The 14,850-nt window shown below is 44.5% G+C and overlaps 1 protein-coding gene across 1 annotated transcript in view; it reads right to left on the bottom strand.

Moving 5' to 3' along the window:
* MTHFD1L (methylenetetrahydrofolate dehydrogenase (NADP+ dependent) 1 like) overlaps positions 1-14,850 on the bottom strand; it is a gene marked incomplete at both ends in the record, with an annotated part of 206,675 nt that overhangs the window by 177,508 nt on the left and 14,317 nt on the right. The window contains 3 exons of the mRNA XM_080700390.1: positions 9,916-10,052; positions 11,616-11,716; positions 14,472-14,596. Coding sequence (XP_080556516.1) covers positions 9,916-10,052; positions 11,616-11,716; positions 14,472-14,596 — 363 coding nt within the window. The remainder of the gene's footprint in view (positions 1-9,915; positions 10,053-11,615; positions 11,717-14,471; positions 14,597-14,850) is intronic.

Here is a 14,850-nt window from a genome sequence, read left to right as displayed (position 1 = left end):
TCAAACCTGTGATCCTACTGTCTCAGTTTGGGATTACAGGCGTGCATCACCACACCCAATTAAAAGATTGTAACCCTATGTCCTTGTGCACACGGGAGATGTGCAGAGGAACAGGTGATGATACCAGCCTGTTCTGAGGATACCAGCCTGTTCGCTGCAGAACACGGGCCTGGAGCCCTTCCGCCAGACGGGCGACGGCTCTCTTGAGAAATGTGTACGTCTCGCTTCTCCACCGGCCCCCATGACCACAAGGACATATCTGTGCTTAGCTGCAGGTGACGGCAAAGTAACTTGGGCTCCACAAAGGCCAACCTCAACCCCAGGGCCCAGAAGAGTTCAAGTTCCAGGTGAGGTTCCCCACAGAAAACTTAGGCATTACGTCAGTATCATTCCAATGCACTGTTAAATGCTCATGACCCAACAAACGTAGTTCTAATGCTACGTCTACCAGAATACGCCCCACATTCAAGTATTTGCAACAATTCAGAGACTGAAATTAGATTTGCGCATAAGATAGAGGACGGCCAAGTAAAAAGGTAGGAATGTAGAAGAAATGTGGACATAGTGTTTTCATTACATTGTTGATGTAAGAACAATATCCCATTTCTCCCCAATTTGGCTTCTCAGTTTAAATGTTGAACCCTCTAAGACTAATAAGTCTACTAATCTTCACGGTTCCACTGGGTCTCACGCCCTTACAAATCCTTTTCTCAAGGCTGCAAGATATAATCGACTGATATTTTGGCTTTCAAAAAAGTTCTAATCAGCTCTTTTTTATTTTTTGGTGCTGGGGATTGAACCCACGGGCGTTCTCTGTCTGAGCTACACCCAGCCGTATTTTATTTTTTATTTTTGAAACAAGGCCTCGCTAAGTTGCTGAGGGCCTAAGTTGCTGAGGCTGGCTTCAAATTTGCGATCGCCCTGTCTCAGCCTCCCAAGTACTAGGACCATTGTGTGTACCACCACACCCAGCTCTCACCAGCTCCTTCTCTGGCATTGATAGTAATACAATGATGAGGGAAAAACAAACTCAAAATAATGGGAGCAAATATCCAAGCACACTTCCAAGCCATAAATATCTAAAACCAGTCAAGGAGAGCTCCAGGACTTACATTACACAGGTCCGTTGGTGCCCAGGAAGGCACGGGGCTGTCTCCTCCCTCCCTCCCTCCCAGCACAGGCGGGGAAGGCTGTCCTGAGTGTCCGCACACCTGACCAGCTGCCCGCGCCCGCCCCCTCAGGGTACACACCATTCTTTCTGAACAAGGAGCCTGCAGGGCTGGCGCTGTGATAACATATAGTATGCTCCCTCAGAGCTCCTGTGTTAACGTTCAGAGCTGAGGCGGGTCCCTGGGGTGTGGCCTAGGGCTGTGCTAGTGCCCCTTGGTGAAAGCAGAGCCCTGATGTCCTCCCCTTCTTGCTGCCATGCCCTGAGATCCGCACACCTGGCCTCGCCCGAACTAAACCCCAACTCTCCAGAAAACTGTGAGCAAATAAATCTAAATTGTGTGGTCAGTTGTTTAAGACTGCAACAGTGAGAATGTTCACTGAGAAAACTGGTGAGAAGCCCACGGCCCTGAGGGGACACAAGGCTCGGTCTACTTCAGTGTCTTCTCTGACGAGTCTGTCTGTCTCTGATATCATAAGCCGGGGTCGAATGTCTTGGGCCTCCATTTCTGATTGAACTGGGAGGTGCTTTGGGTTCTGAAGTTTAGAGGTTAGACTTGGGAGACTCTCGAGCAACACAGGCCATCGCGCCGCTCGCGTACTGTTTTTAACTGCTCGACCTCCTGCCTCTTCTCCGAGCTGCAGGTTCCTCGTCTGTAAGGCGAGGACAATGGCACCGCTGCTGGGGAGTGTAAGTGTGCCAAGCCGCCGTGTTAACACGGGCACAGGACAGGCCTGGCTCACGCTGATCACGAGGCTCCTGCTGGTGCTCACGATGACCACTCGGTGCTGTTTTAAGCGCAGCCCCATCCCCGTGACAGGAATTTTCACGAAACTCTCTGATCCAGTCCCCTCTCAGGAGCAGGGGCTCCCCCTCCCTACCCTATCCTGCACTTTGAAAGGCCTTCCACAAGCCATGCTGTGGGCTAAATTTAAACTGGAAAATGACTTGGTGATAATGTAGCTTTGCTCACAAAGACCAAACTCTTTGATCCTTCGAATGTGAAAAACCCACCCTTTCCTTTCTTCTGTTAGTGGCTTTGAGGGTCTCTGTGCTCCAGAGGAGGAGAAATGAGATCCTCTGAGAAAAACAAAAGAAAACGTTTTTCTTATTTCTAGATTATTCCTCCTGCCCACAGCTGGGGCTCACCTGACTCATCCCAACGGGAGGCTGCTTCCTCCAGCTGTGCCCTGGCCGTGGCTTAGCAGAGGCATGCACGCTTGTGCTCGCGCTTGCCCGCTCGCTCTCTGTCTGTCTCTCTCTCTGCTTGGCACTAGAAATCAAACCCAGGGCATTCTATCTGAGCTACAGAGCTACAACAACAGCTGTGTGTGTGTGCATGTGTGTGGCTTTGGTGATAGAACCTAGACACATTCTACATCCCAGCTACACCCCCAGCCCTCTTTTAGTTTTTGTTGTGAAACAGCGTCTTATTAAGTTGCTGAGGCCAGCCAGCCTCGAACCTGCGATTCTCCTGTCTTAGCCTCCCAAGTACCCGGATTACAGGTATGGCTCAGTGGAGGCTCTTGAGGGAGCAAAGCCTTGTGGCACCTGTCAACTCCTCTCTTCCAAGGAGCAGGGGACAACCCAGTCTCAGAAATGCCAAGAGCGAAGCAGCCTCTCACCTCACAGAGACATTAGTCCTGGCATATCGGGTGCAGGAAAGGTGCCCCAAATCCAGGCTAATGCCCAAGGGTGGCCTGAGGGCTGAGGGCTTCATGCTGCGCAGAGGGGCCTGGGAAGCTGGGGGTGGGACCTGCGTTTGTATGGAGTGAGGTGAAGGAGGGGATCCCTCAGTCCTACCAAAACCCTGAGGTACAGTGCTGTGGCCTACTGACACCTGATGCCCCAGAGCATGCTGCTAACTGGACAAATGCCCAGACACTGCTCCTCTCCCCGACTCCAGGACACCCATAGGAACATGTCACATAGCTCCAAGCTGGAGGCGAGGCTCAGACACACAACAGGAGACATGTTCCTAATTTTCAACGACACACTCTAATGGGCACAAGTTATAAAGCTACCCAAACAGACCTATTTTGTTTTCTACAGAATTTCAGGAAGGCCACTCTGTTCTTCAACTCGAGCTCTCTGGAGATGTTACGCATCACCAGTATCTGTGCTGGTCCGTTTTCTATTACTGTCATGAAATACCTGGCACTGGTCCTTTAAAAAGAAAATAAGTTTATGTGGCTCACAGTTTGGGGGGTATAAGGGCTCAGTACTGGACTCTGCTCAGCTCTGGTGAAGCCCCATGGGGGATGACATCACAAGGATGGCAGTCCCTTAGTATTATAGTGCCCAGTCATACCGTGGCCACCTTAGTTTAGGATACTCATACAACAGTATTACCCAACCCCATTTCTCAGAATGTGGCCCACCATTAAATGGTGTACAACTGTAAGCACATCAGATGTGCTTTCAAAGACAGCGTCCTGCTTAGCAGCCACATTCCTTTGCTTGTCCTTCCCACAATTCTTTTATCACTGCTGGCAGTGAGGAACTAGAAGGACTATTATCTTAAGATGCACTTTAATTGATGGCTCACTAAACTGGACAACCTGTTGTTAATTGTATACTCCGGTGTTTTCACCAGGGAAGCTGTTCCAGGGGTATGCAAACATGACCCCAGCCTGTCCCTGTGAGCTGCCCCAAGACACCAGCCAGAGCCCAGGTGAGGGAGCCCCTGGCCCTGAAGTGGTATAGTTCACCAACTGCCACGGCTCCAAGGAAGGCTAGAGCCTGCCATGAAAAAAATACCAAAGGTTGTCTCCCACAATCCCCTGTAGAAAAAGAATACAGAAAGAATGAAAATCCCAGCATCAGGCAGAAGCATCGTGGCCTGTCAAGGAGGGGCACGTGGCCAGAGAAAAGCAAGTGGCTGGCATGGAAAGCAGAGATCCAGGCTGTGATGCTGGGGGCACAGCAGCCTGTGGTCTATGGAGGTGTCTAGATGCCACGCAGAGGCCAGATACACCTTTAAGGGCAAGTGGGGAGCCCTGACCCTTTGTTCAAACCCCTTGTTTATGTCTACCATGAAGCAATGAAAACTGGCCCGCGCCAAGATTCACACAGCATCTATGGAATAGAAATGGCTTCCCGTATCTAGATCCTCTAGAAAATCATGCCACCTACTCCTTCTCAAAGTTAGGACAGGACTCATCCCAAAGGACAGAGCTGAGGGGATTTATTCCCATAATAAAGATGTGCTTTGAAAAAATGTCTTGTTTTTTTCAAAAATACAGATACAACTCGCAAAAATATCTGCGGCAGCTGTGAAAACATTCAACTGCCAGTGAAGGCGTTCTTTTTATCCGCTGCAGATGTTCAGCACAGGGCAAGGTTTATTTTTCCTCTTCCACTAAGCTTCCTAGTTGAAAATTCTAGGTTCTAAAGTGCAAAATAGGGGCTGGGAATGGTGTTCAGTGGTAAAGGACTTGCCAAGCAAGCGCAAGGAAGTGAGTTCAATCCTCAGCACCACCAAAATGGAGAGAAGAGAGGGGGAAGAGGGGGAGAGAGAGAGCGTGGGAGGAGGAGAGGGGGAGAGGGAAAGGGAGGAGGAGGAGGGGAGAGGGGGGAAAGAAAAAAAAAAATATTGTTCCTGAATTTTCTTGAGTGTGCTGCCACCATGTGGCAACAACTAAAACTGCACATAGATTGACTACACCTGCAAGGCCACCTTCCTTGAGCAGTCTTAAAACAAGCAAACACTACATCCATTAGCTCCACCTGCCCTGCAAACATTCCCTTTCTCCGTGCAGATACCTGTCCTCCCCGGCAGGGAAACGACTTGCTCCTCATTTGTATTCTCACAGCAACATGAGAAAGATGTCTTTGTACATCTTGTTCTGCACACAGTAGTCCCCCTTTATCTGAGGGGATTTCAAGACCCCAATGGATGCCTGAAGCCACACAAGAGTACTGAATATTATAAACACTGTTTTTACTCACAAACATACCTACGGCGAACTTTCATATTTTCACTTAAAAGAAGCTGTTTCTAGCTTCTTTGGCACGTCCGATCACCAACTTTGGGTCCATTATTAAGAAGAATAAAGGTCAGCTAACCTAAGCACTGCACACCTCCACCCTCCATCTGATTACCAAGAAGGCTGCTAAGTGGCTGACTGGTGGGTAGCATATACAATGTGGATACGCTGGACCAAGAAATAATTTCCATCCTAGGCAGGATGACGGGGGACGATACAGGGTGCATCGCACTCCTCAGAACTCCAAAGCATCTGAAACACGAGTCGCTTATTTCAGAACTTTCCATTTAATATTGTCAGATCCCAGTTGATCCCAGATCAACTAAGGCGCATGGAATCGCAAATGAGGGGGACGACTGTAACGGACAGGCCCTAACACTCTCATCCTATTTAACTTCACTTTGCCTGAAATGTATGAGCTGCACGGTCACTTTCTAAAATGAAAAGTTTAATGAAGTACTTCAGACATGACAATACTAAACAATTCAGCACACCTGGGTACTCACTGCTCAGCTACACAAAGGGCGTGTGGCTCGTCCACCGCCTCACCTTGCAAAGTCTCCTAAGCTAAAGAGACCAACGCTTTCCTTCTTAAAATTCAGAACTCCAGTAGTGTTAATTTTTTTTTAAATTCATAAGTGATTTTAAATTACCAATAAAAATTTGGTAGATAAATGATTTCCCAAAGGTCCAATATTAGTTCATTATTTACCACTGGGTTTCCAAAATTATTTTTTCTTAAGCCCGGCGTGGTGGTGCACACTTGTAATCCCAGCATTTGGGAGGCTGTGACCAGAGGATCGTGGTTCGCGGCCAGCCTCAGTTACTTAGCGAGGCCCTCTGCAACTCAGTGAGACCCTGTTTCAAAATAAAGAATAAAAAATAGGGCTGGGCGTGTAGCTCGGAGGTAGAATGCCCCTGGGTTCCATCCCCAGACCGGCAAAAAATAAAATATGTAATTTTTTTCAATTGTGGATGGCCAACGCCTACAATGACTGCTGCGGTCTAGCACTTCACCCTTGGGAGGCTGCAGTATGTAGAAAAGGCACCATTCATTTAAGCATTAGAAGTTTGCTCTTTTTTGTACCCCGGTTTTTATACTCTAGTTATTCACAGGTAGCAATGAGTTGCTTCTCCTCCTTAAGCTCTGGTTTCATTAGCTCACCCAAACCAAAACCTTGTGTCTGCCTAAAAAAGACAGACAGAAATGCTTGGTATTGTTCTTCAACAAGTGTAAATAAGAAATACGACACCTGAAATATTAAAAAAAAAATTTAAAGACGAGAGAAGGAAAGGGCACAACTGATGAAAAGATGGATTGTTAATATTCACGGAGCCCTGATCACGAGCCAGGCGGTCTGTTAAGGGCTCTCCACCCTGAGTTACCGCATGGCCCCTGGAGGGCGTTGGGGGATGGCCTTCACTGCACCGCGGCTCTCACTGCAGGTAAATGGCCAACCCGCAGCTGGTACCCGAGATGTAACTCCAGAAGCGCACAAGGTAGAGGCAGAGATGAGCTGGCGATCCAGGAGGAGGAGGAGAGGGAGGGAGGCAGGGGCTGGTGCGTCCTCTTCCCTTCCCGGACAGCCGCTTCACTCCTCACACCCATTGTTATATCCCGCTTCATATGCGACCCCGGCTGCTACTCCATCCTCTTTGGGGACTTTGATGGAACACGTGCCTATGTGGATGTTCACAAGCCTGGTGTCTTAATGTCTACTGTCTGCATAGATCACTGTTTTACGCAAATACACTTATATGCTCTACATACAACTATACTGACATACCACTCAACCTGGTGGACCTGCACTTAGGTCACCATTCAGAATACTTTTACATTATAAACAGGCTCTCGTCTCTTTTTTTGTGTGTATGTGTAGCTGGGGATCAAATCCCTACATCAACATGACCATTCCTAAACATATTCTCTTATATATATATACATGCCCAAGAGTTGTCTATGATTCATATCCACCATAAAATGCCAGGGTCAAAGAGTGTTTTAAACTCTGCTAAACTGTTTTTCAAAGTGCTTATTTGCATTTACATTTCTTACAGCCATATATGAGTTCCCATAGTTCCACAAATTTGTCAAATTGTCACTAGCATTTTTTTTTTTTGTGGGTCTGGGGATGAAACCTGGGGGCATTTGACCTCCGAGCCACACCCCCTGCCCGATTTTTTACTCTTTATTTTGAAACAGGGTCTCACTGAGTTGCAGAGGGCCTCACTAAGTAGCGAGGCTGTCCGCGAACCACGATCCTCCGGTCTCAGCCTCCCGAATGCTGGGATTACTAGCGTGCGCCGCCACGCCCAGCTAAGTGAACAGCATTTTTTAAGTCAATCTTTGGCCCATTCACGTGGGACACCTGCTGTCAAGATTCCAAATAAGGAATGCAAGTTTCTTTTGCATAATAATCCATTCGTCTGTTCACCAGACTATCCTAATTACAACAAATATACTAATTTATACTGAGGTTGAGTATCCCTTACCCAAAATGTCTGAGATAATCAGAAGTATTTCAGATTTTTTTGTTTTGTTTTTTAGACTATATGCCTAGACTTTACCTAGTTGAGCTTCCCTAGTGTGGAAATCTACAACCTAAGGTATTCTAAAATCTGAAATGTTTTGAGCATTGTATTAGTACTGACGTTTCAGATTTTGGAGCACTTTAGACTTTTGGGTTGAAGATGTTCAAATGTATGTAGTTGGGTATGTCTCCCACCTACATTTTCTAAAAAATGTTCTTATTGCCGGGCATGGTGGCGCACGCTTGTAATCCTCGCGCTTGGGAGGCGGAAACAGGAGGATCGCGCAGGATCAAAGCCAGCCGCGCTGGCTTTGGAGACTCTGTTTCCAAAAATAAATAGGTCTGGGAGTGTAGCCCAGAGGTAGAAGGGCTTCCAGTACCACCAAAAAAAAAAAAAAATCTTATTTGTCCTTTTTGTGTCTATATAAATTTTAGAATCAGTTTGACAAGTTCTATAAATAATATATCAGGATGATTCAAATTTATAGGTTAATTTTGGGAGAATTAACATCTTTAAGATATTCTTATCCATGAACACAGTACCTCTGCTTTTATTTAGAACATAATAACTGTCATTAAAATTATATAATTCCTTTCATAAAGTCACATGCAATTTTTGCTAGTTTATTCCATATCTTATGTTTTCTTGGTTATTATAAGTTGAATCTTTTTTTGTGTATGTGTGGTATTGGGGGTAGAACTCAGGGGCTTTCTACCTCCGGACTATACTCCCAAACCTATTTTGTACTTTATTTGGAAACAGGGTCTCACTAAGTAGCTGAGGCTGGCTTTGAACCTGTGCGATCCTCCTGTCTCAGCCTCCCAAGCGCTGGAATTACAAGCGTGTGCCACCATGCTCGGCTTATAAGTTGAATCTTTAAAAGATTTAGCTTTATAATTCTGTATTATTAGTGTTTAGAAATGCAATCAATTTTTGAAATGTTGATCTTATATCCAAGAACTTGGCCAAATTCTCATTTTAAATAAATTCTCTTAGGCTTTTTGTGTAGAGGATCATATCTGGGAGTTAATGAGCTTGGTATCTTCATTTATAATCATAAATTTTCTTCCTTTTTACAAAAATATTACCTCATTGTCTAGAAATTCTAATATTATGCTGATAGAAGTACTAGTAAGAGGTACCCTTCTCTTTTCTAGCTTTAAATGTTTCTAATATTTTCATTATTATAAATGTTTTACTAGGTTAAGGGATTCCTTCAAATACCTAGTTTAAAACGTATTGTTATTTTTTGTTTTTTGGTGGTACTGGGGTTCCTGGAAACCCTTCTACATCCGGTCTACACTCCCAGACCCATTTTTATACTTTTTTAAATTTGGAAACAGGATCTCTTAAGCCAGCGCGGCTGGCTTCGAACCTGCGCGAACCTCCTGCCTCCAATTCTCAAGAGCGAAGATTACAAGTGTGCGCCACCACGCCCAGCAAAAGGTATTGTTTGTTTTTTTTTTAATTAAAAAACATAATAAATGCTTGAGTGTGTGTGTGGGGGAATAGTCTAAGTTGCTAAGAGCTTCAGTAAGTTGCTGAGGCTGGCCTTGAACCTGTTATCCTCTTGTGTCAGCCTTCCAAGTACTGGGATTACAGGCATGTGTCACCACACCTGGCTAAATGCTAGATTTTATCAAAAGAGTTCTGTACCTTCTATGGTTAGAATATAGTTTTTAATCTGAAAATATAGTAATTTTCTGATATTAAATCACCCTGGCAATCTGAAAATAAACACAATTCCACGTTCTATTTGGTTTTCTAAGATTCTTCTCACAAGTATCTCCTCTCCATTCACAGGTGAAATTGACCTGCAAATCTTCCTTTCGCATACTGTCCTTGTCAGATTTTGGCACATTTCTCGGAAGGTCCTCATTCATCCAAATTTTCAAGTTTACAAGCATAGTGTTGCTTATTCTCCTTTCTAAAATATAATTCTGTTCTCTTTTCCTATTCTCATTGGTGCTTTCTCTCTCTGTCTGTCTTAGTTTGGCTAGTGGTGGGTCTATTTCAATAGTCTTTTCTAAGAACCCACTTTTGGCTTTGTTGGTAATTTCTTGCATATATTTGTTTTCTATTTTCATTAATAGGTGCTTTGTATTATTTCACCCTTGAGATTTTTCGTCGTTCTGATTTCTTGAGCTAAACACTTAGCTTACACATCGCCAGCCTTTCTCCCATTCTATCCTACACTCAAGTTGTGTGCTTCCTGACGAACCTTACCTTGCTTTGCAGCTGAGCAGCCTTCCACTGGGAGCACATTGTCATTGACCCTTTTCTCTGGAACAGGCATTGCAGGGAAGCTTCCAAAGACCCATGCATTCCTAGGACCAAGATCTTTTTCCCATCTAAGTTGACACCTAACAACCGAATAGAAATGAATTATTATAATAAAAACTTCAGATCTTGCTCCCACACAGCTTTACCTTAAGGGAAAACGTCCTTTTAAAACCTGACCTACTCAAGCCGGGCGTGGTGGCGCACGCTTGTAATCCCCGCGCTTGGGAGGCTGAGACAGGAGGATCGCACGGGTTCGAAGCCAGCCTAAGCTACTCAGTGAGGCTCTCAGCAACTTAGTGAAACCCTGTTTCCAAATAAAATATTAAAAAGGTCTGGGAATATAGCCCAGAGGTAGAAAGCCTCTGGATTCCACCCCCAGTACCACCAAACACACACACACACACACACACACACACACACACAAAACCTGACCTACTCAGCACCAACCTAAAGCAAATATAAGCCAGAAGTGGGTGTGGTAATGAACCCAAATTCTCTTTTTAAGCACTTTTAATTCCAATTCTTATTGCTGACTTTCTTTCTACAATGCATAGTTATATTTACCTAGCCACAAGACAAGACTTTTCTGGTAAAGTGGCTCAGAATCACTCTATCTTGATAATCCAGATAAAGGAAAACCACAGTATATAAATCAGCTCAGAAATTTTAGCTTAATGATTACTGTCTAAAGGGTATATCCTAAAAGTTAATATTTTAATAAAACTTTGCTATATTATTTTTGCAATTTTTGTTTGATTGTTGCATGTTCAGGCAGAAGGGAAGGACATCTGCCCCTTTTCTGTTCAATTTGGAGGAGTGGAAGAATTTAGACTTTTATGTTGTCACCTAGAAAGACTCTTAACATATGAGATAACTGGCAGTACTCCATTCATTGACATTAATAAAAAAAAGAAAAATTATTCATTTCTACTTCATTGACAAAAAACACGAGGGCAAAAAAAAGGACGGAAATTACATCATGGCCACTAAAAAAATATTGCTAATTGATAAGTACCAATCTAGATTTCTGCAGTCTACATTACATCCAACAGCTTCATTTTAATCTAAAACATAAGTCTTATCGAGACTTAATGACAGATTTGAGAAGTTGAAACTTGAAGGTACTATGGTTAGTTTAACTCTTTCATGAGATAAATTGGGAATATTTAAAATAGGCTAATATTTATCTTTGCCAATTTCCTTTTAAATTATAATAGAGTTAATCTTATTTATTTATTTATTTATTTTTGGCATTGGAGATTGAACCCAGGGGATTCTACCACTGAGCTATACCCCCAGTCCTATTTATTTCTTTACTTGATGTAGGGTCTCATTAAGTTGCAGACGGCCTTGCTAGGTTGCTGAGGCTAGCCACAAACCCATCTCGGCCTCCCAGTACTGGGATTACAGCATGTGCCATCACGCTCAGATGTAATATCATCCATCTTCATATCATCCATCCTACTGGAATAAATTTCCAGCTACTTACTTGTATTATTCAAAAGAAAAGATGGAAAAAAGTAAATCCAACATTAACTATCACTTCTGTGCTTCCATTACAATCTTCCAGAAACAGAACCTTACCTAAGAAATTCTGTAAATAGCAATCAACAGAAAACAGCACCTCCAACGGAACGTCATACCTGACTTTTCAAGAAGTTCAATCACAGCTCTGGCCACGGGCGAAACGAAGCACTCGTGTGCGTCTCCGCGCACCAGCCTCCCCAGGTTCACGTCCGTCACCCTGGGTCAGAAAACAAGGGGCGGCGTCAAAGGTCACTCAGGAGGCATCCCCGTGGACTGAGCCTAAGTCACACCCAAGTCAACGTTTAACACAGAGAACGCACTTGATAAGAATTAAAGAATGGGCTGGGTGTCATCATATATGCTGGTAACCCCAGCACTTGGGAGAAGCACAGATTGAGGGCAACTCAGCAACTTAGGAAGACCCTGTCTCAACAAACAAACAAACAAACAAACAAGAAAAACAAGTGTGGTGTGCACACCCTTAATCCCGGTACTTGGGAGATTAAGACAGGAAGAGCACAGACACAAGGCCAGCTTTAACAATGTAGCGAGACTCTAACCAATTTAGCTAGACCCTGTTTCAAAATAAAATATAACAAGGGCTGGGAGCCGGGCGGTGGTGGTTCATGCTTGTAATCCCAGCATTTGGGAGGCTGAGACCAGAGGATCGCAGTTCGCGGACAGTCTCAGCTACTTAGCAAGGCCCTTTGCAACTCAGTGAGACCCTGTTTCAAAATAAAGAACAAAAAATAGGGCAGGGGGTATAGCTCAGAGGTTGAATGCCCCTGGGTTCCATCCCCAGGCCCTCAGGAAAAAAAGAAAAGGGCTGGGGATGTAGCTTGGAAGTAGAATTCCCCTGGATTCCAACCCCAGTGTCACAAAATAAATAAACAAATAATAAATAAAATAAAAAGGGCTGGAGGTATAGCTTGGAGGCAGAAATATCCCCAGGTTCAATCCTCAGTACCAAACCAAAAAAACAAAAGGAAAAAAGAAATTAAAGAATGACAAGGAAAAAAAAAAAAAAAAAAAAGACCAGGAAGTGACATTAGCTTGTTAGATCAGACCCTTAAGACACTTCCCTCTGGTTCCTCCAGGGGGCGCTCTGGTTCGGCCCACTCCAGGACACAGCATAAGGCCAACTCCAGGCAGTGGCTTCCGGGGGTTGCAGCCGGAACAGCAGCTCACAGCTCCACAGTCCACTCACAAACCCAGCGCCAGTCCTACAGTCTGGAGTGACCGGCAACAGTGGGATTCACAGGCCTGACCCCCACTGACTTCCGTATTTATCCCTTTGACCAATCAAGGAAATAAAAATGACTGACCACGCGCTTTCGATAGCACCCGTCGTGTCCTTGTTGGTGCGTAGGACAAAACATCCCATCTCTGTAGCCTAAGCTGAGGGCCTCCATCCAATCAAAAAACAAAATGAAGACTTTATTTTATTTAAATAAAAGTTTCCACCAGGCCTGGTGCTCTATGCCCATAATCCTGATACCTGGGAGGTTAAGACAGGAGGATCACAGGTTTGAGACCAGCCTCAGAAACTTAGTGAGACTCTCATCGACCTAGTGAGAACCTGTTTCAAAATAAAAAAGTAAAAAGAGCTGAGACTATAGGTTGGCAGTAGAATGCCCTGTGTTCAATCCCCAATCCCCACCCCCCAAAAAAAAGAAAAAAATTTTTTCATTCTCTTCCTTTATGAAAGATGATTTGAATCTAGGCCCTTGTCCGTCCCTTTAAGTTCTTAGGTTTTCTTATTGACCAAGCTTCTTCTTCCTCTACAGCAGGTCTACTATGGGGCTGGAGATGTCTGTGAAGCTTTTATTTTATTTAGTGTCTGGGACTCAACCCAGGGCCTCATGTGCGCTAAACACACACTACCCTCTACCGCTGAGCTATGCCCCACCTCATGGAGTCACCTCATGATAACTGATGGGTTTGGGTCTGCGGCAAGTGACGATGGAAGGATGGACCAGAGGACCCCTGGGTGCCTCAGGGAGGCAGCGGCCTCTTCATCCAGCCCCTGAAGATGTATCTGATCTGGGGTGGATCTTTTATCCATTTGCTAACAACCCTGTAACTCTAAATATACCGTGTTCCTTTTGAACATAGTATAAAATACTTTCCATATTTCCAAGTAGGAAAAAGCTTTTTGTTTTTGTTTTGTGTTGTGGTGCTGGGGACTGAACCCAGGGGCATTTTCTACCTCTGAGGTATACCCTCAGCCCTTTTTATTTTTTTATCTGGAAAGAGAGTCTCACTGGGTTGCTGGGAGTCTTGCTATATTGCCGAGGCTGTCCTTGAGCCTGCGATCCTCCTCTCTCAGCCTCCCAAGTACTGGGAATATAGGCGTGTGTCACCACACCCTGCTCACTTTTTATCCCCAGGATACATGCAGCCTCTCGCTGTAGATTAATGGTATTTTTCATGCTATGTATTTAGATCCTTCTGTGATGTGAGTCGGACACCAACATCACACAGAGCGCATGAGACTTAGGATTCCTCCCCCTGTCCCGGCCTCAGATTTCAAATAAATCCACCCGTCATTAATAAAAGCAGTTGTTTTGTTTTTCTCAATTAGCCTGGGACTAACATATAGAGTACTGCTAGGAATCAGGTATGAGATTTTCCCCCCACTGTTCTTGTAGAATTAAGAGGAAAGATTGTTAGGAGTGCTGGCCCAACACTCTGGAAGTAACACAGGACACTTGTTCAATAAATATGATGGCATAAAAAGATTATTTCCCAAATGGTACCCACGTACTACAAAAGGACTACTGTTTTTCAAGACACGGAACGTTGGTACACAGAGTCCTCAAACTCCTAAAAGTCAAACTGATTCTTTCATCTCCTAATCACTGACATAGTTGCAAAGAATAGGAAGAATTTGGGGGGGAAAAAAAAGTCATGGTAGAATTTAGAAGAAAAGTCAGATTTGCCGTAACGATTGGTCCACTGCATTTTCTTACCCATCCACATCTTTGTCGGGTTTTAAGGAATTGAGGACTTTGTTGCTAAACGAGTCCTCAGGGACCTGCAGGGCAAGGCCGTGTACCCTTCTGTCTTCATTAATCTTCAAGATTTCGTCTATAATCTAAAGAGAAAAATAAAGTCTCGTGAAAATAAGACCCAACAGCCGGGCATGGTGGCGCACGCGTGTAGTCCCAGCATTTGGAAGGCTGAGACAGGAGGCCTCAGGGTGTAGCTCAGAGTTAGAATGGCCCTGGGTTCCATCCCCAGTACCGGGAAGAAAAAACAGACCCAACAAAAAAAAAATTTATATTTTTAAAAAGGTTCATATTGCATCTGATATTCTCTTCTTTTTTCCCCTTTCTCTTCTCTTTCTTT

The sequence above is a fragment of the Muscardinus avellanarius genome (assembly GCF_963383645.1).
Source record: "Muscardinus avellanarius genome assembly, chromosome: 8".
Taxonomy (NCBI): domain Eukaryota; kingdom Metazoa; phylum Chordata; class Mammalia; order Rodentia; family Gliridae; genus Muscardinus; species Muscardinus avellanarius.
This window is presented reverse-complemented; position numbering and strand designations above follow the sequence as displayed.